Source organism: Hyperolius riggenbachi, chromosome 1 (assembly GCF_040937935.1).
Source record: "Hyperolius riggenbachi isolate aHypRig1 chromosome 1, aHypRig1.pri, whole genome shotgun sequence".
Classification (NCBI taxonomy): domain Eukaryota; kingdom Metazoa; phylum Chordata; class Amphibia; order Anura; family Hyperoliidae; genus Hyperolius; species Hyperolius riggenbachi.
In genome coordinates, this window is record NC_090646.1 from 100923251 (window position 1) to 100950664 (window position 27414).

The 27414-nt window shown below is 44.6% G+C and overlaps 1 protein-coding gene across 1 annotated transcript in view; it reads right to left on the reverse strand.

The window, feature by feature from the left end:
• Positions 1-1268: 1268 nt before the first annotated feature.
• BOD1L1 (biorientation of chromosomes in cell division 1 like 1) overlaps positions 1269-27414 on the reverse strand; it is an 82386-nt gene continuing 56240 nt past the window's right edge. The window contains exons 12-19 of the mRNA XM_068277552.1: positions 25719-25785; positions 20901-20983; positions 19578-19653; positions 11778-11824; positions 8747-8825; positions 6938-7088; positions 3505-3615; positions 1269-1814 (exon numbers count right to left, since the gene is read on the reverse strand). Of these exons, the coding sequence (XP_068133653.1) occupies positions 1688-1814; positions 3505-3615; positions 6938-7088; positions 8747-8825; positions 11778-11824; positions 19578-19653; positions 20901-20983; positions 25719-25785 (741 nt within the window). The 3' untranslated portion in view covers positions 1269-1687. The remainder of the gene's footprint in view (positions 1815-3504; positions 3616-6937; positions 7089-8746; positions 8826-11777; positions 11825-19577; positions 19654-20900; positions 20984-25718; positions 25786-27414) is intronic.

A 27414-nucleotide genomic window follows, 5' to 3' on the forward strand; every position in this document is an offset into this window, starting at 1 on the left:
TTCCAGTGGAAGGGAAGAAGCAAGTGTGGTTCTGTACGTTAGTGATGTTGCACCTCCTCCAGGACTAGCTCCATGAAAAGACTAAACACAGGATGTGTATGAAGCTGTAACAGAGTCACCATGCTTTGTCAGAGCACTTGGAAACTAAGTCCTGGTTGCCCCAGAGTAAATGTAAAATGCATATCTACAGTTGCGTCTCCATAACAAAGTTCCTTACATACCGTAAGAGCCAAACTGTAAAAACACTACGCATCTCTCCACAAGGCAGGTCACATACTAGTTAACTAGGTCTTTGCTTCCAGAACTAGTTAACTAACTTCAGCCATCTCAAACAGTATCACTTACATGCAGTCAGAAATGGCTACAGTGTTCCACCCAGGCTCTTTTAGCCAGGTGCTCCATCCGGCTAATTTTGGTGAGCACCCGGCTGTCATTGGGTCACTTCCTCATCTTCCTGCTATGCTGTAAGCAGAGTTGTGCCGGCCCTGTATTTTCCCAATGCGCCCCATCCGCCTACTTCTTCATGCCACCCGGCTGGAAAAAAATTCTGGGGAGAACACTAAGCTACAAGAATCCAGGACTGAAAATGTACATTAAAGTCCTGCTCAGCCCAAAGCCTTTAGTTTTGGATAGAGTATAAAAGGCCAACAACCTACTTTAGCTTTTAATGCAGCCAGTGTACTCATTGTACAGAAATTCCATCAATGTCCAGATATTAAATGGGTAAATCTCATCAACAGAGCCAGCAGCATTGAAGATGATGGTTTATAGAGGTAGTGAGAAGAAATGGAGCTTCTACCAGCTCTTTCTTGCTTCCTTGACTTGTGACACCATACATTTGAATAAATGTTCTTGGTGTCACCGGAACAGGACTAAGGATACCGAAATCCCACTCTACGTACATACACTAGCAGGTTTTAGGAGTAAGGGAACAGGAAGTGAGTAGATTCCTAGATCACTCCTCCCCACCATGAAAACATAGGCAATAGTAGCAAACCACGAGAGGTTCTAAACTCTTGTTCACGGTATCTGAAGCTGAAAAGAAAAGTTTTGGGTGGAGTTGCGCCTTACATTAGGACAATACAGTCAAATATGAAAGATGTCCATGCAACACAATTCTGTTTCTCTCCACAGCAGCCACTAGTGGTCTGTAGACAGACTCCTTAGATAAATGAACTACTGACCTTTTCATTACTAAAATGAATGCTTATGGTCCATGACAAATCGAGACAGAAGTTGTCTGAATTTATAAACTCAATGTTTAGGAATACTGACTGATGACTTTTATTTATAATGCAATCTATATTTTACATATGTATACATTTATATTGCAGTTACCCTATGGGACTCAAAAACTGCTGGAAGGAAATGATCACCTACTGTCCACAGCAACCAGCCGCTTTATTTTCTAACATACCCAGAATGACATCTGAATGGTTGCTATGGGCGATGCCTTTCCTGAACATCAGATATATATATAGCTTGAGGGGTGATCTGTACAGCTATTAAATGCAATGTAACTATGGGGAGCTCCTACATACAGCTAAACTGAGTATGAAAACGGTTTCCCCATATGATAGCAGTAATATAGCATATTAATTTACATGTCTAAGCACCTTTTGACAGACTTTTTACAGAGTGTTAAATTAGAATACAATATGACAAAAATACTTCAAGTAGTATACAATCACTGGCGTTTGATCCTTTTTGCCGCTGGTTCTTCGGAAGTGTGCTGTCCTCGACCTCTTGGTGTTGGTGGACTGCTTTCCAGTTGCCTCTTTGCTTTCCCCGGTGGGGTTTGCTGTGTTGCGGACCTGAGTGAATATGCAACATTTTAAATACTATTATATATGATACTTAATGTAGAAAAAAAGGGAAAAGGCTTAAAGAGTAACTGTCAGGCTGCAGAAGCTAATTTAAACCTCTATTCTCCTGTGTTAAACAGTTTAGAAGGAAGCTCAAAAGCCATTAGTGAAGATAAAAATCTCAGTTACCTTTGATGTGTGCTTATCAGCAAGTCTGTTATAGACCCATAAAGACGCAAGCCGCATACTAAACTGCAAAGCATTCTGGGGCCCTCCCCTCGGCTGCTAATGAGACGTTACAGAAGCTTGTAATCAGTCCAGCGTGTAGCACTGATAAATCTCGGGGCAGAGTACTCTGCAGGAGTTAGCTATTGTTCCTAGCCACATGGCTCATTAATATTCACTGCACACTGTGTTGTTCAAGTAGGAGCTTATCTGTGATCAGGAAGCAGGCAGGACATGACGACACATTTGACAGAAAAACATGGAGCCTGCCATGAGCTGTCAGGAGCATCTATCTCTGCATATACTATATACAAATTCTGTGAAATCCAAACGTGGACAGTGAAATGCATATGTAATGTAAGTACAGCCAATCTTTAGCTACTGATATATGTGTTTATTTTCTCTGAGACCTTATACCTAACAGCTCCTCTTTAAAGTGTACCCGAAGGGAAGAACAGAAAGAAAATTGAATACATAGCAGTAGCAGTGGAAAAACAAAAGCCTTCATCAGTGGAGGGGTGGAAGATAGGACACTGTACTTCAAACTGTTTAGAGAAGTTATACTTGGATTACATTCACACCTTGCCCTAAGGGCAGAGGGAAGCGAATTGGGTGAGGGCGGAGTAAATGGCAGCGCCTACAGCTAGTAGAAACCAGGACAAACTGCAGGGGAAAAAAAAGTGGATTGGATCCATAGGCCAAATACATTGCCTGTGAAGTCAGAGTGTTCTCCCTACTAATTAGTGGCTCTGGGTATTTAAAGTGAACCAGTGTCCAACAGTTTATGGATGGATTTTCATGCCTGAGCTGTAAATTATGCCCCTCAATTAACAGCTCCAATTAGCCAACCGTCAATGAACCACATCCTATCAGCAATATTACTGACTTATATTATGACTAGAGATGCTGACAGTTGACTTAAAGGACAACTGAAGTGAGAAGTATATGGAGGCTGCCATATTAGTTTCCTTTTAAGCAATACCAGTTGCCTGGCGGTCGTGCTGATCTATTTGGCTGCAGTAATGTCGGAATCACTCCAAAAACAAGCAAGCAACTAATCTCGTTAGATTTGACAAAAATATCAGAAACTCCTGATCTGCTGCATGCTTGTTCGGGGTCTATGGCTAAAAGTATTAGAGGCAGGGGATCAGCAGGACTGCCAGGTAACTGGTAATGCTTAAAAGGAAAAACATTGAATTATTGTTGAATGTTGGCAACAACTGGAAACCTGCAGCGATCCCACAGTTACGAATTGATCTAATGACTTTTCAAATAGACTTTGCCGCAGTGTTCTTAATATGTACAGGAATGCGCATTACAGCAGTACTTTAGTAGCATGCAAATGTAACAAATGAGAAATAAAACATGTGCTAAAATAAAATGGCCTGAACACTTGCAAGCATCAAAACAAATTAGCTGCTAAAGGGTTAATATGTTCAGTACTAGAATTCCTTTTACGGAGAACTTAACTCACCTCTTTGCTGCTTTCTCAGTCTTGGAATCAGGAGTTTTGATTTTGCGCCGTCTGTTTGAGGAAGGTGGTGGGCTGTTTAACTTGGCTGCTGCCCGGGTGGTCGGCTTTTTACTATAAGAGAGGCACAATAAATGATGCTCTGATCCCAGCAACTGCAAATGTGATGCATGCTTATCGAATGTATCAAGTAGGATCAATACGATTTAGGTCTACACTGGTTGCAAATATTACATGCCTGTAGAATGTTTAATTGTAATGTTCAATTTCCTTTTATTTGCAAGTAACCTAATGAGCCTGGTTATGCAGAGATAAAATACTTAAAAAGCACCTTCAATACAAAAAATATACGGAATTTGGACTTACCTGAGGCTTCCTCCAGCACCCCGTAGCCCGTGAGGTACCTTGGTGTACTCTAGGTCTCCTCCATGGTCCTCCTGTTAACCCGGCGACTTCAGCTAAAGTCGCACATGTGCGGCCTGTCCACGCACCTGGCGTGATCATGCTCCTGTAGCAGTAAGCTGCCTTTCGAGAACCGTGCATGCGCAGGACGCTTATGGCGCGGATGTGCTGCGCATGTGCGGCTTCAGCCAAAGCCACCGGGTTAACAGGGCCGCCAGCGGGACCATGGAGAGTCCCAGAGAGACCTCACGGGCTACGGGGGCTGGAGGAAAGCCTAGGTAAGTCGAGATTCCGTTTATTTTTTTGTGTTCAGGGTCCCTTTAACCACTTGCCGACCGCACGCTTATACCGTGCGTCGGCAAAGTGGCAGCTGCAGGACCAGCGACGCAGTACTGCGTCGCCAGCTGCAGGCTGATTAATCAGGAAGCAGCCGCTCGCGCGAGCGGCTGCTTCCTGTCAATTCACGGCGGGGGGCTCCGTGAATAGCCTGCGGGCCGCCGATGGCGGCTCGCAGGCTAAATGTAAACACAAACGGAAATAATCCGCTTTGTTTACATTGTACGGCGCTGCTGCGCAGCAGCGCCGTAAGGCAGATCGGCGATCCCCGGCCAATCAGCGGCCGGGGATCGCCGCCATGTGACAGGGGACGTCCTGTTACTGGCTGCACAGGACGGATAGCGTCCTGTGCAGCCCGGATCACCGGGGGGGGGGGGGGGGGGGGGAAAGGTAGGAGAGGGAGGGGGAGAATGTCGCCGCGGAGGGGGGCTTTGAGGTGCCCCCCCCCCCCCCGCAACATGCCTGCACGCAGGAGCGATCAGACCCCCCTGCACATCATCCCCATAGGGGGGAAAAAAGGGGGGCGATCTGATCACTCTGCGTGCACCCTGATCTGTGCTGGGGGCTGCAGAGCCCACCCAGCACAGATCACAACAAACAGCGCTGGTCCTTAAGGGGGGGGTAAAGGGTGGGTCATCAAGTGGTTAATGAAGAACATCTAAATTGAAAGGAAATCGTCAAAGATTTGGTGAATGCTTTAGGGCAGGTGTCCACAACCCCTGGGCCGCAGGCTGTTCTGAGCTGGGCCGTGCTGTCTGTCATGACTCATCACAGTGCAGAGAGAAGTGTCACTGAAGTTTGCCGGAAGCTATAGAGAAGAGCCGTCTGCAGCCATTGTTACTGCTGCCACCCAGTGTCTGTTATTTGTAATGCAGCATGCTAACTGTCTGTCTGGACACCAGGTGGCAGCAGTAAGGATCACTGGGACGCTCTAGTCTTGCCAGCCACAGAATTCAGTCTGCATGGAGGATGACAGCTGATGCTGGAAGCTAGTGTGGGAAGAAGAATGGAGGGGTAAAAGAGAGTGCAGGGAGGAGGGAAGTGGGTGTAGGGAGGAGGAATGGGTGAAGTGAGTGTGGGGAGGAAAGTAAAGGGGCTGTGGGGTGGAGGGAAGGGTAAAAGTGAGGGGAGGCAGATGAGAATAGGAAATGACTGTCAGTAGATAAGGAAGCCCAGGCAGTACCCCCGTTCACATCACCTGAACAACAAATGTACTTTGTGCTGGTGGCTTATTCAGCAGCCTCAGTGCAGCGCAGAAGCATCTTTTCCAAAGTGCTGAGGGTGATGAAGATAGTGGTTAGGTAGGGTTGGTGTTCCCAATGACACGGGCTGTAGAACAAGCCCGCACACCCCCTCTCCCCCACACAATAACACACCCATCCCCCGCATACGCCCGTTCCTTGAAAAAATTGCCTGATGCTGAAGCTGTCCTTGGGTCAAACAAGGTTGGGGACCACTGCTTTAGGGGACTCTTCTTCTTTGTATTCATATGTGGAAAGATGATGTTCATGAATCCAAAGTTAAGCAGGGAGATTGGTGAAGATGACCCACATTCTAGACACAAGTACAATGTCAACAGGATAATTGACAGAGGTAACACTCGAAAAATTATAATATTGTGCAAAAGTCCATTTATTTCAGTAATTCAACTTAAAAGGTGAAGCTAATATATGAAATAGGAACCCTCTGGAGGTGTTTTGGTGGATTAATTAGCTGATTAGAGGCTGACACTTTGAGCCTAGAATATTTAACATTTTCACAATATTCTAATGGTCTGAGATTTTGTTTTTGGGGTTCTCAGAAGCTGTAAGTCACAATCATCAAAATTAAAACAAATAAAGGATTGAAATATCTCACACCTTTGCATGTTATGCGTCTATTTCATATATTAGTTTCACCTTTTAAATTGAATTACTGAAATAAATGGACTTTTGCTCAATACTCTAATTTTTCGAGTTTCTCCTGTATACCAGAGATTGACTATACAAAATCCATAGGATCTACAGGTGTCATAAAGCAAGTAGAATTCAGTTTGCTTGAGGTTGGGGGTGTGAGAAATATTCCACCACTAAGGATGCCTCGAATGTTACCAGCTGATCAGAAGTGACAGCAGATCAGTGTTCTTCCCAGACATTTTTTCCACCCGGGTGGCATGAAAAAGTAGCCGGGTGGGGCAAGATGATAGAATGCAGGGCCGGTGCTTCTCTGCACAAGTCTGCTTATAGTAAAGCAGGAGGTGAGCCGATGACTGCCGGGTGGTCACCAAAACTAGCCGGGTGGAGCACCTGGCTAAAAGAGCCTGGGGAGAACACTGCAGATGTTCATATTTGTAAGGCCTTTCACCAAAAGTAGTTGCCTGTGGTAATGGGTGAAACCTGGACCCACCACTTTGATACAGGGATAAACCAGCAATCTATGAAGTGGAAACACTGGAGGTTACCCCTTCCACCTGCAAATTCTTCACCCAGCTCATGGCACCATTCTTCCGGAATACCAAAGGATTTCTCATAACGGACTTCTTACCACGTAGTTAAACAATGACAAATGATTGCTTCGTCATATTATTTAAAAACTCACATGAAGCCATCAAGAGTAGAGGCAGGTTGAGGCTTGAAACCTGTTTCAAGCCTCATTTCACTAGCCCCAGAATATCTCCCTTTGGTCTGCAGAATGATTATTAGTCACACCCATTTCGTACCTCTGGGCTTCCAGACGTGAAGCAGCTCTTGTCGTTGCTCCTCGAGGTGCATCTTCATCCTCGCTCCCACTTCCCTCCTCATCGTCATCCTCTTCCTCATCCTCCCCAGCAGACTCGGTCTTCTTACGCTTTTTCTCTGGCTCAGACGTTTCTGTGATGGAATAAAGAATATCTTTAAAGATATCTACCACATATTTCTGTTCTTATGATAGCCAAGAAGTATGCATTAGTTGACGTACATTGGAATATGAGAATTTACTTTGAGCATAGAGAAAAGGGAACAGAAATAGGGCAGACGGTACTGGGTGCTTAGGTCACTCAGTATTCTCTGCTCAAGTGTAAAATGAAATGCCTAAGAATTACCACCCATTTATAAAACAAGATTTTTATACAATTTGGTATTAACTTATCCATTTACAGTGGAGAACACGAAGACCTAAGAACAGCAACTGTTTATAAGATGCCAACAATTTCAGCTTGCATGCAAATGAAACGCAAACTGTATGCAGCCTTGAATTGGGCCTGTTACCTGCCTATTATAATTGGACCAACTCCATACCATTTGTATGCAAGCTGGAATATTTTGCCATCTCTATCTTGCCTAATAAAAAAGTCGCTGTGTCCATTGTGTGCATGCACAGCCAACTGCAGGTACGTAAACTACACAAACAACTGTGTGCGTGTGTAGTTTACGTACCTGCGAGCGTAGTTCCATGCATGTGCGGTACGGCTGCAATAGTGATGTATGGGCATTATGACCAAAAGTCAGATTGAATTTGATCAGAGACAAATCTCTTGGATGCCCATACTCTGCAGGCCGATGCCCAATCAATTTCAGCATGAAATCTTCGGGACACCACATCCACCGCTGCCCCCTCCCCCCCTCATGTTATATGTGCCCTCCAGTGCATGTGCATTAAAATATCTCATCTGGCTGATGCAAGTCCACCTGCTCCTCTTCTGCATATTTGGGTCCAGGACTGGTGCACAAAGGACGTGTTGACATCACACACGTGCTGTACACAGTAACGTAGGATCCAAATATGTGAAAAAAGAGCTGGAAGACTTGCGGCAGCCAAACCGGTGAGATATTTTAACCACTCCCCTACTAAGGGGTTTTTCCCCTTCTGCAACAGAGCAATTTTCATCTGTCAGCGCTCCTCACATTCATTCACCAATAACTTTATAGCTACTTATCACAACAAAATGATCTAGATCTTTTCACCTCCAATTAGGCTTTCTTTGGGTGGTACATTTTGCTAAGAATAGTTTTATTCCAAATACATTTTAACAGGAATAATATGAATAAAATATTTCTGTCTTTGAACCATTATAGTATAAATTTAATTTGCCCATTTGTCCCAGTAATTACAACATGTCCCAGTACAATGTAGGGCGACAATATTTTATTTGGAAATAAAGGTGCATTTTTTGTGTTTTGCATCTGTCTCTAACTACAAGCCCATATTTGCAAAAAATAACAGTAATATATACTCATGACATAGATATTTAAAACGTTCAGTTTCCAAGGTAAAGATTTATGTATTTTTTAGGGTTTAGTTGTGATCTGCTGTGTTCGTCCCAACCACATTGGCCTGAGATCTCCCAGCATGTCCGATAGATACATTAGGCAGATTTTAGCCTAAAATCAGTTGAATCATTGATTGGGCATGCTTGTTGCTGCACCAAATTTTTATCCGACTCGATAATTCTCAAATTGGATAGTCAATAAGCTGCAAAACCACACAGTGCATGCAATACAATATAGTAGAGAGGGGTACTACTACTACAATGCTTAGTTTATTATACCTGTTTCAGAAGCACTTTGTGAGAGTCTTTTCCTTCCTCTTCGCTTTGCTGTGTCAGGTCTCTGTTCTGATTCCGTCACCTAAAGCACATAAAAGACTATATCTGAATTGCTCAACAATTTCCGGTTAAAAGAATTTCCAAGTAATCTACGTTGGGAATCAGTGACTTGTCCCTCTCCATACAGCAGCTTTGTTATCATAAGACAACACAGAACTCATAAATAGACACCACGCAATGTGATGTTTGGCATGGCAAATGTGTCTCTTTCTAGGTGTGGTTAGTGAGAATGGATTCACAAGAGGATGAAGAAAGTCTCAAACCAAAAGGGCCACAGAATTTAGGGATTTCTAAACAGGGCAGTTTAGTGTAGTTGGACAACATGAATGAGGTGCAAGCCAAAGGGAAAGAGCCCGTGCTCTACAGATTCCATTGTCCACCTTCAATTGGGTTATTCTCTAGTTCAAAGGGAAACACAAGGAATATGTCCATCCACGCCTGGGTAGCCCTGGCCCAACAGCACAACAGTTGAGGGCGGGCAAACAGTTTGTGGAATTACAGCTTGCACAGCTGTGGAGTAGAAGAAAACCTGTGAGTGAGCAAAATCACAGCTGTCCGATATCAGCAACAACTCATTATCACAGGAGAACATAAACCTCGGATCACCACAGACAACATTTTAACAAGGAAACCGGGCAAGAAAGATGGAGAAGCATGGTATGATCTTTTGGCAGCATGCCATTTTTTCGGAAGAGTCCACATTTGCCCACTTTTCCTGCAGTGGATGCACATGGATGTAGGGACAACCCAGTCAAGAATTCCACGGTCAAACATGGTGGAATTTCCAGATGGTCTGAAGTGCCATTGGGAGCATAGGGCAGTCAGAGTTAGCAGAGTTAGTTAGCACCATCAAAGTCACAAAATACTAATCAAAAAAATCTTATGCCTAGTATGGCATCTACCTTATAAATGTTAATGCAAATCTGAACTGAAGACAAACTGTTTTGTATGTGTAGTAAAAATTGTTTTGAGAACGTTCCTGAAATTTCATTCTTATTTTCAATTTCTTCGAGTGGCACAGTGTAGTGGATAGAAGTTTAAATCCCAGCCAAGGCACAGAGTTTGTATGTTCTCCACATGTCTGCGTGGGTTTCCTTTAGGCACTCCAGTTTTCTCCCACATCCCAAAAACATACAGTTGAGTTAGTTGGCCCTAGACTATGATGGACGTATCACTATGGAAGGTATTAGACAATAAAACTGTCAGAGGAACACTTGGTGACAAGATTTTGTAAGAGTGCCTCAGAAAAGGTCATTGCTATTTAAAAACCAAATAATAAAAGTAATAAAGGCTTAGATGTGAAGTCTGGAGTGTTAACAGCAGCCATGCAAGTGTGATGGACAATCTAATTAATTTAGTTCCAACAGAGAGTTCGTAATTACACTTTGAACTACTCAGCACTAGCCTGCTATCAAGAGTGTTTTTTTTAACCAGATGCAAGTGTTTTGGTTTCTATTTACTTTTCAGAAGAGCTGCCTGCATTAAACTGCTGGTCCAACTGTCTCATTGGAAACCTGCTCCAAGGCTCAGGTCACAAAACTAACTTTTTGTCCATTTTAGAGATCAGCAAAGGCACATGTCTACAGATCCCATGTTATTAAAGGACACCCAAGGTGAAAATAAACTAATTAAATAAACAATTGTATCTATCCTTCTCCTCCTAAAAATGACTTTTTAAGATATTCCAGTTTTATTTTATATTTAAATCTACATTTTACGTTTTTACTGTTTGTTTTTGCTCAATGACACATTCATTGAAGTATGCCAGAGCTAAAATCTATTAACTATTGACCCTTTTTATCCCTTCCCTGCTCTCAGAAGCCAGTTTATGCTAGGAAAGTGTTTTGTAGTTGTAATTTCTCATCAGTGAGGGTCACACTGTAGTCTGACCCAGTCCTGCTTAACTCTTTCAGGCAGAGAAATAAAAATAAAAAAAGGAACACAGCATAGTTATTTGTGTTAAGGTAGCCATACACTGGTCGATTTGCCATTAGATCGACCAACTGACAGATCCCTATCTGATCGAATCTGATCAGAGAGGGATCGTATGGCTGCCTTTACTGCAAACAGATTGTGAATCGATTTCAGCCTGAAACCGATCACAATCTGTTGAGCTGCTCCTTCCGCCTGCCCCCCCTCCCCCCTGTATACATTACCTGAATCTGTCTCCGGGTCCTCTTCTCCGCGCTGCACCCCGCACTGCATCCCAGCGTACACTGTGTCACTCCGTGACCAGGAAGTTCAAATAGAGCGCCCTCTATCTGAATTTCCTGGTCACTGGAGTGACACAGGAAGTTAATGTACGCTGGGATGGAAGCAGGAACAGAGCGGTGCAGCGCGGAGAAGATGCCCGGGAGCCAGCACAGGTAATGTATACCTGTATCGGATAGGCCGCCGCTAGCGACGCGCACCCTACCCCCGGGCGATCGACGGTAATTTCCCGTGCGGCGCGATCGACGGACCGATCTGATTTCGGGAGGAAATCGGATTGACGGGTGCATTTAGCGCGAACGATTGGCAGCAGATTCGATCCCAGTGATCAAATCTGCTGTCGAAACGGCAGCAAATCGGGCCAGTGTATGGCCAGCTTTAGGCACTGTACATACACATGTCTATCTCATGTCACCTTGAGTTTCGTTTAATAGGATCTGTGCACACTTGTTATTTGCAATAGATCCATTGGATTCAGTTCGGGCGGAAAAAGGCCAAGTCCCGACCTGCACAATGTTTATGGATATAGGTGGGTGCATTTTCCATAGAAAAATATGGTTGAAATCATCCACACTGGACTCTACAAGGACCTCAACAGACCACCAGAGCAGAACTTGCACTGTCTGCTCCCGCTGGCTGTTTGTGACCTGGCGCTCGTATGGCCTGAGATTCAATCAGCTGCTGACAACTGGGACTGTAGGAGAAGCAATATGTAATGCCAACATACAGAATCTCCTTTTACATGCATTGGTGAAGAACCTACCTCAGACTTTTTCACTTCTGTGTCATCCTTTTGCTTCTTGGACTTATCTGCATTACAAAGAGAATAACAATCAAATGTTATGTGTTATGCTGCAATCGTAATCCTAAAATTATTTCAGTGCAGTGTTCTTCCGAAACTGAGAAGGTATCCAAAACACCTCACAATCACATTTTCATTTTAGCTTTGGAGAAAGAATATAAATGTTTAACTTTTGACCTTTTTACCTCCCAGGTTTGCTTTAGATACTTGCCGAAGTAGTGTGAAACCTCTGCATGGTCTGCAAGCTGGAATTAACATCTTATCAACCATCTCTAGTTCCAATACTAAACGCAAAATATCCAGGAATTTAACTGCAAGAGCAACTCAAAGTAAACCTGTAGGGAAACAAGTGCCCCTGAGGGGTACTTACCTTGTGAGGGGGAAGCCTCTGGATCTGAATGAGGCTTCCCCAGGCCTCCTCAGCCTCAGGAATCCAGCGTTGGCTCACCTGTAGCAACACTGACAATATTTACATCCAGCAGTGCACACAGGCACATTAGCGACTCCCTACTCGGGCTCTGCAGGAAATTGGCAAGCTATTTAAAGCATATGTGATTAAGCTGAAATACTAAAGAGAGGGAAGCCTCAGGATTCTATTGAGGCTTCTCTCGCTGCTTTGATGTCCCTCGTCGCTGAGCATCCCCCCCCTCCCCAGAAGATTAGGGACAAGGCATTGTTCTTCCTCTTCCTGCATCATTGCCACGCAGCAGTTGTGCAAGCTCGAATGCGCAGTAAACCAGAGCCACAGGCTCCGTGCTATTACTCATGCATGGATGGGCTTGAGTGGCCATGATGTGGAGGGGGGCTGCACTCGGCAAAGGGAGCTTCGGACCAGCAAGAGAAACCTCAATAGGATCATGAGGCTTCCCTCTTTTCAGAGTAATGTCTCATTTTGAACCAGAGTTTCTGCTCAGGATTACTTTAGGTGACCAACTACCTTGTGTCTAAAGTGAATGTTCAGAGACACAAGTACTTCTGTGGCCTTTGGAGGGGATCGGAGGGCTCTTCAACATTAAAATGTAAAAATGTGGGGAGCAGGCATGTGTAGTGGGCTTTCCTGTTGCTCACCGGGGTGAGTGGTGGGCATCAGGAAAGCCCACTACATGTACCCGCTCCCCGGTTTTAAATTTTACTGAAGATTAAGGTAGCCTTTAACTACTCTACGTCCGCTCCACGTCAATGGGCGTGGCCACGGCGGCAGACCCAGGACCGCCTAACGCCAATTGGCATCAGGTCCTGGAGCTGGCTACTGTAGGAGGTCACGCGCAGGATGCACACGCATCTCCTTCTCGGGGGCGGAGCTCCGCCCCGTCTTCAGTCTCCGAGCGGTTATTGCCGCTCGGGAGACTGTTAGACGGCATGATTGCCGTCTATTTACATATTGCAGCGCTGCACTGAGGACAAGAGAGCGATCGGCTCTCATAGGCAGAAGCCTATGACAGCCGATCGCGTGATTGGCCGGCTGGGGGGAGGGAGGGGTTTGCTGGAAAGAAGTTAAAGAAAAAGTAAAAAATATTTTAAAAAGCGAACATAAATATTGATAAAAAACAAACAACTGGGGGGCGATAAGACCCCACCAACAGAGAGCTCTGTTGGTGGGGGGAAAAGGGGGGGGGGGGGGGAGGAAATCACTTGTGTACTGTGTTGTGCGGCCCTGCAGCTTGGCCTTAAAGCTGCAGTGGCCATTTTAGTAATAATCAGCCTGGTCTTGAGGGGGGGGGGGGGGGGGAGGGGTTTACCACTGTGGTCATCAAGTGGTTAAGTTATGTTCAGTAACAGTCCTCTGACTCCACTATCCTGTAAGCAAAATAACAGGGCTGTGGGGTCGGTACAAAAATATTCCGACTCAAACTCCAACTCCTCGACTCAGACTCCTTAGTCTAATATTTAACAGGGCTGTGGATTTTGTACAAAAATCACTCGACTCCTCAGTTTATGAAGCCACGACTCCAACTCCGACTCCACAGCCCTGCAAAATAATCTCTTGGTTTCCTACTGATATTTACTCTATCTAGGGTGTGCATTTATGATTGAGTTCTGTATTAAAGCAGAATGAAACCCAGCATTTCTTCTTTGCTCTAAAAATTATTTACAGCATATTATATACAATGGGCATTTTTTCCCCCTAGAACAGCATTCAAAGGGTTACACACAGGTCTTGAAAGTTCAGTGCAGAGAAATCTAGACGCATCCGAAGTGTAGATAATGTTATCTTGGGGGGCGTGGCCGGAAGTCCATGGAGTAGGATGCAGCAGCGGTGAGCTCCCGCTCCAATACCCGTAATACCTATCCGTATACAAATCCTGTTGACTTTTCTGACCTGCAAACACCACCTGTGCATCGGCAACTGCACCAGTATCCTGTGGACCTAATTTCATGATGGCTCGACCCGGATCGGAGGGAGCAGCTAAACTCCAAAAATTCTGCCTAGACGCACAAGATGGCGACAGCAGAGATGGCAGCGGCATGGGAGAAGAAGACACTCCTCCGCCTTCCCTAAAGCAGATTCTGCAGGGGATAAAGGCCTGCCAAGAGGCTCTCACCCACATCACCACTAAATTGGAGGAGGTAAAATCCGATGTAACACTGCTCAGGGCAGACATGCAAATGCTCTGCACCAGAGTCATTGCAGCGGAAGACCGAGTGAGCGCCATTGAGGACCGGGTAAAGCCTTTAGACTGTGACAACTCTCAAGCACAACACAATGTCCGCATACTAAAGGAACGCCATGAAGATCTTGAAAATAGGAACTGGTGCTCGAATATACGTTTTGTAGGCCTCCCGGAGAAAGCTGAGGGGAGTGCCCCTGAAAACTTCGCAGAACAACTTCTGGTAGACTTATTTGGTAGAGCCACCTTCTCCACAGACTTTATTATAGAGAGAGTGCACAGGGTATCCGCTAAAGTCACTGCACCTGGCCAGGTACCGAGGACTTTCATCATGATGCTTCTCAACTACCGTGACGCCATTCTGCGTGCAGCGTGTGAAAAGGGAGAAGTCACACACAGTAATGCGCGTCTCTCATTCTACCCAGATTTCTCCAAAGGGCGCAGTTCGTTCATGCCAAGAAGAGACTGCGCGATATGGGCCTTACATATGCAATGTTATACCCTGCAAAGTTACGGGTAATAGATTAAGGCCGCACGTACTTTTTTACTCCCCTTGAAGCGGTGTAAACCTGTCTGGATGCTAGGCCTAAATACCGCACTTCATTTGAGCGCTCAAACAAAGCCCATGACGGTCGTGAGTATTTCTACAAGTGCCTTTTTTCCCTCTGTAAACTAACTGAACCTTTTATGTGTTCCTGGAGAGAGCAAGAACTTCCTATTTCCCCTTTCACCATCTCTCTGCTACTCCCCTCCTTCATACATGCTTCGTATGCACGAAGAGACATTGTCGAACAGTTTGCCCACACAGGGAACGTGGGGAGTTGTTTTCAACTTATCTTTTGCCCATGTACTGTAACTGTAACACACTCGCCAGATTCTGATGTCTGGCCATAAGCAAGGGTACGCTGAAGTTAATCGACATTTTTGAATATTATAAGTCCCTATAGAGTAGCAGCACTCCTGCTACTCAGACGGACTGTGAAATATACCTATATCTGAAGTGCAACTACCACGTCTATTCACTGAACAATGTGAAGTATTAGATGCTCCCCCGTCAGTAGATGAACTAAATATAGCAATTTCATCTTTCCCTAATAAAAAGGCCCCAGGCCTAGATGGCATTCCCATTGAAGTTTATAAAACATTTGGTGAGGTAATCACCCCACTATTGCTGCAGACCCTCACAAATGCATTTGAGACTGGCTCTCTTCCCAGCTCGATGCAGGAAGCTCTAATTATTTTCATTCCCAAGCCTGGCAAGGACCCATTGTATTGTGACTCATACAGGCCAATCTCTCTTCTTCCCACTGACATCAAGATTTTAGCCAGAGCGGCCATCACTTAATTCAGTAATACTATCTTATACACCCTGATCAAACTGGCTTCATGCCTGGCAAAAATACTGCCATGAATGTAAGGCGCCTATGGGCGAATGTCCAAGCGCAGCAGATTAACTCCGGTAATAGAGTAGTGGCATCTTTGGACATGGTTAAGGCCTTCGATACACTGGAATGGCCCTATCTTAGGGCTGTCCTTGCCAGGTTTGGGTTCGGTGAGACCTTCTGCATATGGGTGCATATGCTATATGGTTCTCCCAAAGCTAGGGTCTGCACTAATGACTGGATTTCCGATTCCTTTGCCCTAGGACTTGGAACGCGTCAGGGGTGCCCGCTCTCTCACCTACTGTATGCCCTCGCTGTGCAACCCCTGGCCTGTCGCATTAGTACCCACCCTCAAATTCGTGGCTTCTGTACCTCTCATACGGAGGAAAAAAATAGGATTGTATGCTGTCGACACGATCCTCTACCTTGCTGATCCGGGTAAATCCTTGATATGTGCACTTAACACTATTGAGGAAGCAGGCTACTACTCTGGCCTTAAACTTAACAAAACTAAGTCAGTCCTCACGCATTTGGACTAGGCTCCCTCCAACACCTTCCCTTCCCATCAGGTCCTCCAGACAGTCCAATCATTTAAATACATGGGTGTTCAAATAAGCCTTCCTCCACACACTTATTTACAATCTGAAGTTCTTCCCTTAATACAATTAGATTAATCTAAATGCAAAGTATGGTCCAAGCACTACCTCACCATTATAGGTAAAATTAATCTAGTTAAAATGGTATTGCTACCCAAATTGTTATACATTCTGCACCAATCCCCTATATATATCCCAATACACTTCTTCAAATGGCTCCGCTCTCTTATCACTGCTTTTATTTGGAATAACAAGCGAGCTAGAATCAATCACTCCTTACTCATCAATCCCAGTGATATGGGTGGCCTTGCCCTTCCATCAATGCAACATTATTACCTGGCAGCTCAGTTACAACATGTGTCCTCCTGGTTTGTAACTGGGGACCTTTACAATGCTGAGGCCCTGGGGTATAGCTTGGACCCTAATAAGGACAGTGTAGCCCTTGATTTGCTTCGAGGTGTAAGTCCATCATCGCGTAAAACAAATACTATCCTATCCCAAGTCCACAATATCTGGAAACGTGCCTGTAAAATGTACTTTCCCGAAACGTATGACCCGCAGACCCCACTGTGGCGCAACCCATTGCTTTCCGAATTCACTACAATACCGGACCCGTATTACTGGGAAAGGGGGGGGGGGGGATATTATTTTCCTGGGACAAGTGGTTAACCAAGGGAAATTAATTACTCTCTCCAATTTACTTAAGCAATTCCCAACCTTCAGTATACAGCAATTTAGATATATCCAACTACATCATGCCTTTCATAGACAATTTGGGAAAAACTTAGTTCGCATTGCTCTCTACCCTCTCCTTGCACTGTTGGAAAAAGGCCCAGCTAAACACCTTATTGGTGACCTATACAAGGAGATGGTGTCCAGCAAAGCACTAGATCGCATGGAACCAATTAAAGAGAAATGGTCAAAGGAGGGTCTTGAGCTACAAAATGAAGACTGGGAGGATGCGTTGGAAGCCCCTAAGAAAGTTTATGTATGTATCAAAGACAGAGCTACTCAAATATAGGTTTTACATCAGGCATACTTGACCCCAGGTAGAATAATTAAATATAAACAAGGCGCTTCTGACACCTGCTCAAAATGTAGGGCCCAATCACCTACCTTCTTGCGTTTAATCTGGCAATGCCCCCCAATCCAAGCTTTCTGGCTCCAAGTAATACATTTTCTACACGATAAAATGGGATGATCAGTAACTATGAACCCTAACTTGTGTGTTAAGTATAATTTCAGATGAGGGCATACAACTAAACACTAAAACATTTATCCATGAAACATTGTCTGCAGCCAGACAGGAAATCGCCCTTGACTGTTTGGCACCATCGTCCCCTACTTTTGCACGCTGGCGTAAGAGGCTTAACAGAGACTTGCCCTATGAAAAATTGGTATATCTGCACAGAGACCGTTTGAAGCAGTTCCACTTACTTTGGGACAGGTGGAAGGAAGGGACCTGAGCTCAAATACGGATACTAAACTGCTATATAAAAAGGTACAGCTATGCTCCTTGTTCTTCAACTATTTGCTATGGACTCTCCAACCATTTTACTGCACATCACCTGTACATTCACTTGTATCCAGAATTGCAGAATGTAAAGTACATGATAACTATTGCTGTACATGTTTTGTATGCCATAAATCATCAAGTTATGCTCTTTTGTAACAACTGCCCTAACGTATGCTTGACAGTCCCGAATGTTCAATTGCATTTTGTATACCATGACAAACTTGACCAATAAAAACTTGTTTTTGTTTAAAGGCTCGTTTCCACTATTGCGGTGCGGAGTCGCCTGGATTCCACCGTTGATGAAATCGCATGCGGATGCGATTCCGCGTGCGTTTTTGCCGCGAATTCGCATGCGAATTCGCATAGGTGAGGGTATATGCGATTTTAACCATGTCACTGCCTGTGCGAATTTACATTGGTACCTATGTGAATCCGCATGCGAATTCGCGGCAAAAACCGCATGGGGAAAACGCATGCAATTTCCCTATTAAATACATTGTGTGCGATTCGCCTGCATTCCACACGCAGGCGAATTCTGCAGGGTGTTCCGTGCAGATTTTCTTCGCACAATAAAACGCTCCCGCAGACGCATAAGTGGAAACCGGCCCATTCACTTATATTGTCTATGCGAATACGCATACGCAAAACGCATGTGGATTCGTGACAGTGGAAACGAGGCCTTAAAGATAATGTTATCTTGTGTTTACTTAATTGTATCAAGTGAGGAATGTGACATTCTCGGACTGTGCAGAAGCTGCTGGACACAGACAGGAACTCAAAGCATTTCTGCCTTCAATACATAATGAATGAAACCAGTTATAAAGAAAATACAAAGTCAGCACTCAAAGCAAAAAAAAAAAAAACTATACTTTTGAGAAAGTATAATTTCTAAATGAATAATACTTATGCACAAATGCAAATATGATAACCGTATGGCATATAAAAAAGTAGGAAAACAGGTTTTTATTGCATATTATGTCAGGGTTTTATACCGCTTAAAAGAGACACTGAGGCGAGAATCATTCTCGCTTCAGAGCTCATAGTTAGCAGGGGCACGTGTGCCCCTGCTAAAACGCCGCCATCCCGCGGCTAAAGGGGGGGTCCCTTCACACCCCCCCCCCCCCGCAAAATCAACGACCAAATTGGTCGTAGATTTTGCTGCTCCTAGAGGCAGGGCTAACGGCTGCAGCCCTGCCTCACAGTGTGTCTATCAGCGGCGCATCGCCGCCTCTCCCCCGCCCCTCTCAGTGAAGGAAGACTGAAAGGGGCGGGGGAGAGGCGGAGATACGCGCGTGGGACAGGGCTGCGGCGGTTAGCCCTGCCTCAATCCGGAAGAGATCCCCCGCTGCTCGGAGGGGATTTCGGGGGGTCAGGGACCGTCGTTTAGCCGCGGGATAGCGGCGGTTTAGCAGGGGCACACATGACCCTGCTAACTAAGAGTTCTGAAGCGAGATTTATTCTCGCTTCAGAGTCTCTTTAAGATTAAGACAAAAGGTTCTGAAAACTTGCCTTTGTAATAGCTCAACCGATAAAAACGCATCATCTTTACGCTGTGTAATATGTTGGCGCTTTATAAATACAATAAATAATAATAATAATACGCTAAGGCTTTTACATCAAATAATAAAAAGTGACCTCACTAGTGTAAGACACCTTACCGTCATCTGTGTTTGCAGAGGTAGTTAGATTGCGGTTCTTTGGAGGTCGTCCTCGTTTTCTTTTTACTGGCTGTTCCTGTAAAATGGAGAAAGCATGTGACTAAACTGAGGACAGAGCGAAAGCCCTAAGGGACAAAACAGGTAAACTGTAAAAGTTGCAGAACGGCTTATGCAATACACAAGCTTGAAATTATGGTAGGTATGTGGAAGTGAAGGAATATCTCCAACAAGAGTTATAATAAAAACCAGTACTAGTACCACTATCGTGAAAAATGTAAAATTTAAAATGAATGTGCACACATACATATAAGATGTACATTTCTCCCAGGATAATATGCACCAGAAAATGACTCTTCTCCTATGTTGCTGCTGCTTGAAGTAGGTAGTAACAAATCTGACAGATCTGGCTGGCTGTTGACTAGTCCATTCCTCATGGGGGATTCTCATAAGCACTCCCTGGAAAGGATACATACAAAGTTGCTAGCCAGCCTAGTTACTCGTTTGCACACTATTGTGGCAGATGGACTGAGCAACTGCTATTGCGAAAGTGCTTTTGAAAATAAACAGAATCCTGAAAATCCCCCATGGGGGGGATGGACGACTCCAAAATCTGTCAGATTTTTACTAACTAATGTACAGTAAGTGACAGCAACATAAAATATACCTTTCTAGAGCATTTTCCTGTGGAAGAAATGTACATCTTATACACATGCATACGCGTGGATTTTAAATTTGACAATTTTAGTGATAGAGGTTCTTTAACCATTTCCACACTATTAAGAAGCTTGGCTGATGCCTATAGAGAGTTTTACATATCTCGTCTCAGTAACTTGAGGAAATTGTGGAAAATCTATTCCCAAAGGGGAAAAATCTGAATAAAACACAAATAGTAGTTCAAAGCCTTAAAGTGTACCTGAGATGGAATAAAAAAATAAGTGTACCTGGGGCTTCCTCCAACCCCTTTCAGGCTAAAATCCGTCCATCGCCATCTTCGCGGGCCACCTGGATCCCACCCAGTAAATCCGCCAGTCAAAACAGGCTCAATCCAGCCGTGCACACTCCCGCGGCTTGTGAAGTACAAGCGCAGAAAATTTTGCGACAGGGCACGCGTGGCCGGGCTGTGCATGTGCAGTGCGCCCCAATTAGCTGAAGTTCCAGGCAGCCCGGGAGGACGTTGAGGAACCGATTAGCCTGAAGGGGGCTGGAGAAACCGCCAGGTATGTAGAATGTTTTTTATTTTTCTCGGTCTCAGGTTTCCTTTAACCAGCCACTATGGAAAAAAACAAAATAGAAAAAGGACATGTGAAATGCAAGTTTGCTCACCTCCTCAGGCTTTGTATCTGAGCGAGATTCTTCCTCATTTTGCTTTTTAGCTGGACTTTCTTCTTTAGAATTATTGCCAAGCTCTAATGAAAAAATTAAAGATAAACAATTAATTTAGAACACCCACCATGCTTCCTCACAAAGCAGCATCAAGTCAGGTTCCTGAACAAGACAATGCAGCACTTCTAAAGGTCCGTACACACGCCGGACTTTAGGCAACGACGGGTCCGTCGTTGCCTCCCGCTGGGTGGGCGTGCCAGCGACAGTCCGGCGTGTGTACGCTCTGTCGTCAGACTGATACGGCTGTTTCTGAGCGATCCGCCCGGCGTGTGTACGCTCTGTCGTCAGACTGATACGGCTGTTTCTGAGCGATCCGCCCGGCGGATCGCTCAGAAACAGCCGTATCAGTCTGACGACAGAGCGTACACACGCCGGACTGTCGCTGGCACGCCCACCCAGCGGGAGGCAACGACGGACCCGTCGTTGCCTAAAGTCCGGCGTGTGTACGGACCTTTAGGGATCTGCTCCCTAACTTTTCTCAACCACTTCCGTTTTTTTATACGCAACTCTCACATTTGTCTCCCTAAAGAACCCGGGCGTGCACCAGTTTAAAACTGAATGATTGCTCTATAGCAGCAATCGTTCATTGAAAGAAAAAAAAAAGTGTAAAGTGAAAGTGTCTTATTAAAGTGGATCCGAGATGAACTTTTACTCATTGCATAATTGTGTTCCTTTCCTATTGTTTATAAGGCGTTCCTCAAGCCAAATACTTTTTTCTTTTAATACTGTAATTCTCTATAAATTAAACAAGCCATGCCCACAGGTTTTCAGAGTGCACTTTCAGACAGTAGCAAGGGCTCATGGGAGCTCAGTCTGGGCAGGAGGAGGGGGAGGTATTACTAGTAAGAGATTTCAGAGGCAGAGGGAAGGAGATGCAGATAAGCCTGCCTCTGTGTAATGTTTCCAAACAACATGGCTGCTGTCATTGTATCACAGGAAGAAATAATCATATTCTATCAAAACTGTTTGCAGCTAGATTTACTGTGTAAACTATCTAAACTTTAGATAGTATATATAGACAAGTTACTTGTTATAGTTAGTTTTTCATCTCAGATTCACTTTAAATATCATTTTTCCCCACTGTGGTTAAAGTAGTCTGAAACTCTGACATAACATTCAATAAAAATGTGTTTTGCTACTTTTTATTACCCATACAGTTATCATATTTGCATTTGTGCACAAGTAATATTGTCTGTCTACAAATTACAAGTTTCAAAGTATAGTTTATCTTGCCCTGAAAGTTGCCATTGCATTTTAATCCAGCTGCTTTTTATTATATATTAAAATCTTCTAGTGAGCTGTTCTGAACTGTGTGTGCTTGAAGCAGAGAAAGCTTCTCAGAGTGTTTACAGTTTGTTACACAAATGTAACAACATAGGAATGTAAACAAAGATACTGTTATCGCCAGTCTGGATGCGGATTTCAAGCTGAATAGCCTTTCCGTGGCAGGGTAAGGTGCCGTTTAACTGTTTCAATGATGTTCTGCTACAATTTTTTTCTGAGATAGTAGCTTTAAAGCTGTAAGGAATCTTTTAGAGCAAAGTAGAAATGCTGACTTTCAGACCGCTTTCAATGTTAACCCCTACCTAATTAATCCCTTGTGTCACCTATACTTGGCCTTAAAGTGGATCCGAGATGAACTTTTACTCATTGCATAATTGTGTTCCTTTCCTATTGTTTATAGGGCATTCCTCAAGCCAAACACTTTTTTTTTGTTTTTGTTTTAATACTCTAATTCCCTATAAACTAAACAAGCCATGCCCACAGGTTTTCAGAGAGCCAAGGCACTCTCAGACAGTAGCAAGGGCTCATGGGAGCTCAGTCTGGGCAGGAGGAGGGGGAGGTATTACTAGCCAGAGATTTCAGAGGCAGAGGGGAGGAGGGGGGGGGGGGGGAATTAGGTTTTTTTGCTCAATATGCAGATAAGCCTGCCTCTGTGTAATGTTTACAAACAACATGGCTGCTGTCACTGTATCACAGGAAGAAAGTATCATATTCTATTAAAGCCGTTTGCAGCTAGATTTGCTGTGTAAACTATCTAAACTTTAGATAAGATATATAGACAAGTTACTTGTTATAGTTCGTTTTTCATCTCGGATCCGCTTTAAGATTCATGGACACCTGTGACGGCTGCCGTCCACAGTGATCAGATGCTTAGCAATGTCTGCACAGCATTAGGGTCATCAAACTATGCGCCATAGCGATCACATCCAGGCTCTACAGACGCACAGAGTGGAAACAAAATTCTTGGGAAAAAAAATATTACCCAGATAGCCTAACTTGTCCTGAAAAAAACATTATCTGTATTACTTTGGTGGCATAGGTAAAAACAAGTTATTGCTGTATGAATAGTAACACAGCCGAAATGCCAGAATTGTCAGGAACCATAAAAAGGTAAAAACACAGGATTGCGGAGTGGTTAAAGGGAATCGAGCACCCATTAAAAAAATAAAAAAATAATATGTTACAATAACCTCTGCATAAGGGTGGTTCTAAACTGACACTGACAGTTCAGTCTTCCATCTGCCACCCATCAGTGCAATTTGGGTGCAATTTAAATGCAGCTGAATAGCAGCAGTAGTAGTGACACCGCGCGTGCCAAGCGTTGACATGCGGAGGTGTCACTGGGCAAGAGAGGACTGCGACATGCTGAGTTTGAGCGCAGCCACCCTGTGGGAGAAGCTATCTGCACAGCAACGGTAGGAAGCAGTAACGAGCATCTGGCTGGTGCAGGAGAGCAGCTGACAGGGAGTGAATTCACTGTTTGTCAGCTGCCCACGCGAAGTGGCCTTTACAGCGATGGTATTTACAGTGGGTTGCAAAAGTGTTCGCCCCCTTGAAGTTTTCCACATTGTGTCACATTACTGCCACAAACATGAATCAATTTTATTGGAATCCCACATGAAAGACCAATACAAAGTGGTGTACACGTGAGAAGTGGAACGGAAATCATACATGATTCCAAACATTTTTTACAAATAACTACAAAGTGGGATGTGCGTAATTATTCGGCCCCCGAGTCAATACTTTATAGAACCACCTTTTGCTGCAATTACAGCTGCCAGTCTTTTAGGGTATGTCTCTACCAGCTTTGCACATCTAGAGACTGAAATCCTTGCCCATTCTTCTTTGCAAAACAGCTACAGCTCAGTCAGATTAGATGGACAGTGTTTGTGAACAGCAGTTTTCAGATCTTGCCACAGATTCTCGATTGGATTTAGATCTGGACTTTGACTGGACCATTCTAACACATAGATAGGTTTTGTTTTAAACCATTCCATTGTTGCCCTGGCTTTATGTTTAGGGTCATTGTCCTGCTGGAAGGTGACCCTCCGCCCCAGTCTCAAGTCTTTTGCAGTCTCCAAGAGGTTTTCTTCCAAAATTGCCCTGTATTTGGCTCCATCCATCTTCCCATCAACTCTGACCAGCTTCCCTGTCCCTGCTGAAGAGATGCACCCCCCGAGCATGATGCTGCCACCCTCATATTTTACAGTGGGGATGGTGTGTTCAGAGTGATGTGCAGTGTTAGTTTTCCGCCACACATAGCGTTTTGCATTTTGGCCAAAAAGTTCCATTTTGGTCTCATCTGACCAGATCACCTTCTTCCACATGGTTGCTGTGTCCCCCACATGACTTGTGGCAAACTGCAAGCGGGACTTCTTATGCTTTCTGTTAACAATGCCTTTCTTCTTGCCACTCTTCCATAAAGGCCAACTTTGTACAGTGCATGACTAATAGTTGTCCTATGGACAGACTCTCCCAGCTGAGCTGTAGAGCTCTGCAGCTCGTCCAGAGTCACCATGGGCCTCTTGACTGCATTTCTGATCAGCGCTCTCCTTGTTCGGCCTATGAGTTTAGGTGGACGGCCTTGTCTTGGTAGGTTTACAGTAGGGCCATACTGCTTCCATTTCTGAATGATCATTTAAACAGTGCTCCGTGGAATGTTCAAGGCTTTGGAAATCTTTTTGTAGGCTAACCTTGCTTTAAATTTCTCAATAACTTGATCCCTGACCTGTCTGGTGTGTTCTTTGGACTTCACGGTGTTGTTGCTCCCAATATTCTCTTAGACAACCTCAGTGGCCCTCACAGAGCAGCTGTATTTGTACTGACATTAGATAACACACAGGTGCACTCTATTTAGTCATTAGCACTCATCAGGCAAGGTCTATGGGCAACTGACTGCACTCAGATCAAAGGGGGCCGAATAATTATGCACACCCCACTTTGCAGTTATTTATTTGTAAAAAATGTTTAGAATCATGTATGATTTTCGTTCCACTTCTCAGGCTTGATTCACAAAAAAGAGTGCTGTTAACACGGCTGTTTTCGTGTGAATTTTCGCATTGCGTGCGAATTTCCGAGCGAAACGATAAAGTTTTCGCGCGCAAATGCGAATTTTCGCGTGAAACTGATATCGTTTTGCGCAAAAAAAATGCGTTTGCGCGCAAAAAACTATCGTTTCGCGCGAAAATTCGCGATCACGCGCAATGCGAAAATTCGTGCAAAAACGGCCGTGCTAACAGTTAGCACTCTTGTGAATCAAGCCCCTCATGTGTACACCACTTTGTGTTGGTCTTTCATGTGGAATGCCAATAAAATTAATGCATGTTTGTGGCAGTAATGTGACAAAATGTGGAAAACTTCAAGGGGGCCGAATACTTTTGCAACCCACTGTATTTTTATGCATTTGTTCAATATTACACACACACGTTTTCCTTTAGATACAGCTACAATACACTAAAAGGAATCTTTACTGACCTTCATTTTCAGCAACATTTTCACCTTTGCTTGGACTTTTCTCCACATGCTTTTCTGAGCTTGGCAACTAAAAAGAATAGTATTCAAACTTTAGGAATAATGATTATTTAATAGCATACCATAAAAGTGCACTGGCCCAACCCACCACCCTGGTGTAAACAGTAAAGGCTGCATCTGAGCACCGTCTCCCTCTGGCAGGAGGCCTACACAGTGCCCCCTCTTCCACCCGATCATGTGTGTGCTGTACAGGAAAAGACAAAATGGCGTCACCTCATGAAGCGCACACAAATGGTGCACACAAATGTGTGGGAACAGTCAGCTACTTCAAAATAGTGGCTGGATAGCGTAATGGTTAAAGGGGAACTGAAGTAAGAGGTATACGGAGGGTGCCATATTTATTTCCTTTTAATCAATACCAGTTGCCTGGCAGCCCTGCTGGTCTATTTCTCTGCAGTAGTATCTGAACACCACCAGAAACAAGCATGCAGCTAGTCTTGTCGGATATGACTTTAAAGTCTGAAACACCTGATCTGCTGCATGCTTGTTCAGGGGCTATGGCTAATAGTATTAAAGGCAGAGGATCAGCAGGGCTGCCAGGCAACTGGTATTGCTTAAAAGGAAATAAACATGGCAGCCTCCATATACCTCTCTCTTCAGTTCCCCTTTAAGGGCTATGCCTCTGACACAGGTGACCTGGGTTCGAATTTTGAGCCAGCACCTATTCAGTAGTAGACCTTGGGCAAGTCTCCCTAACACTGCTACTGCCTAAAGAGCAGGGCCATGCAGAGGATCCCCAAGGGGGTGGTGCTCAAATTTGAAAAAGGGGCACTAATCAATTAACCGTGCTAAATTGTGTATGTAACACCCCAACTCCAGAAAGCAGTATTAGGCCATCTTAAGACCCCCACCCCACCCTTTCCTTTATAGCAGTATCAGGCAGACTGTCTCTCTCTCCAACCAAGTATTTTGGCTCCACCATGCTCAAATCGGCAGTGATGGGTGCCTACTCTTAAAATGGGCACAATGGAACCTGTTGAAGGCACTGCTCCTCTATTAATACTGGGACCTCTGTCCCTCTTGATCGGCACACAAACTCCTTTTAGGCAAAGAAGAAGTGGTTGCTAAGCATAAGTAGGTGCACAATTGCAGTAAGTGCCTGCTAAGGTGCAGTGTGTGCCCAGGGGCAGTGGGTGGTAAGATGCAAAGGTCCAGTTTGTGTTAACTTGAGGTGGATGCTGAGGTGCCAAAGTACAGTCTGTGTCAAGCTGCAGTAGGTACCAAGGTCTAGCTTGTGTTGGGTGTTTATTTGCAGTGGGTGCTAAGCAGTATTGGGTGCTGAATGCATAGCAGTCGGTAATAAACAGTAGTCAGTGCCATGTAAGTACTAATTGGCACAGGGAGCCATTTAAGTGCTGGGTACAGGCCAAGAGTGGCTACTGGGTGCATGTAGGTGCAGTGGGCAGGACATGAGTGAGTAGGGAGTGCCATGTGTGGTCTGGTTATGTGCCATGGGAGAGTATTGGGTCTCATATAGGTTCAGACCATGGGTGGGTACATGGTGCTATTTGGATGCTGGCCATGGAAGGGTGCTAGGTGCATATAATGACTTAAGATCTTGGTGCCCTGTGAGTACTGTGCCATATGGGTGTGGGTGTTGATTATGGGGGTTGGTGTTGGTACTAGGCGCCAAGTGGTA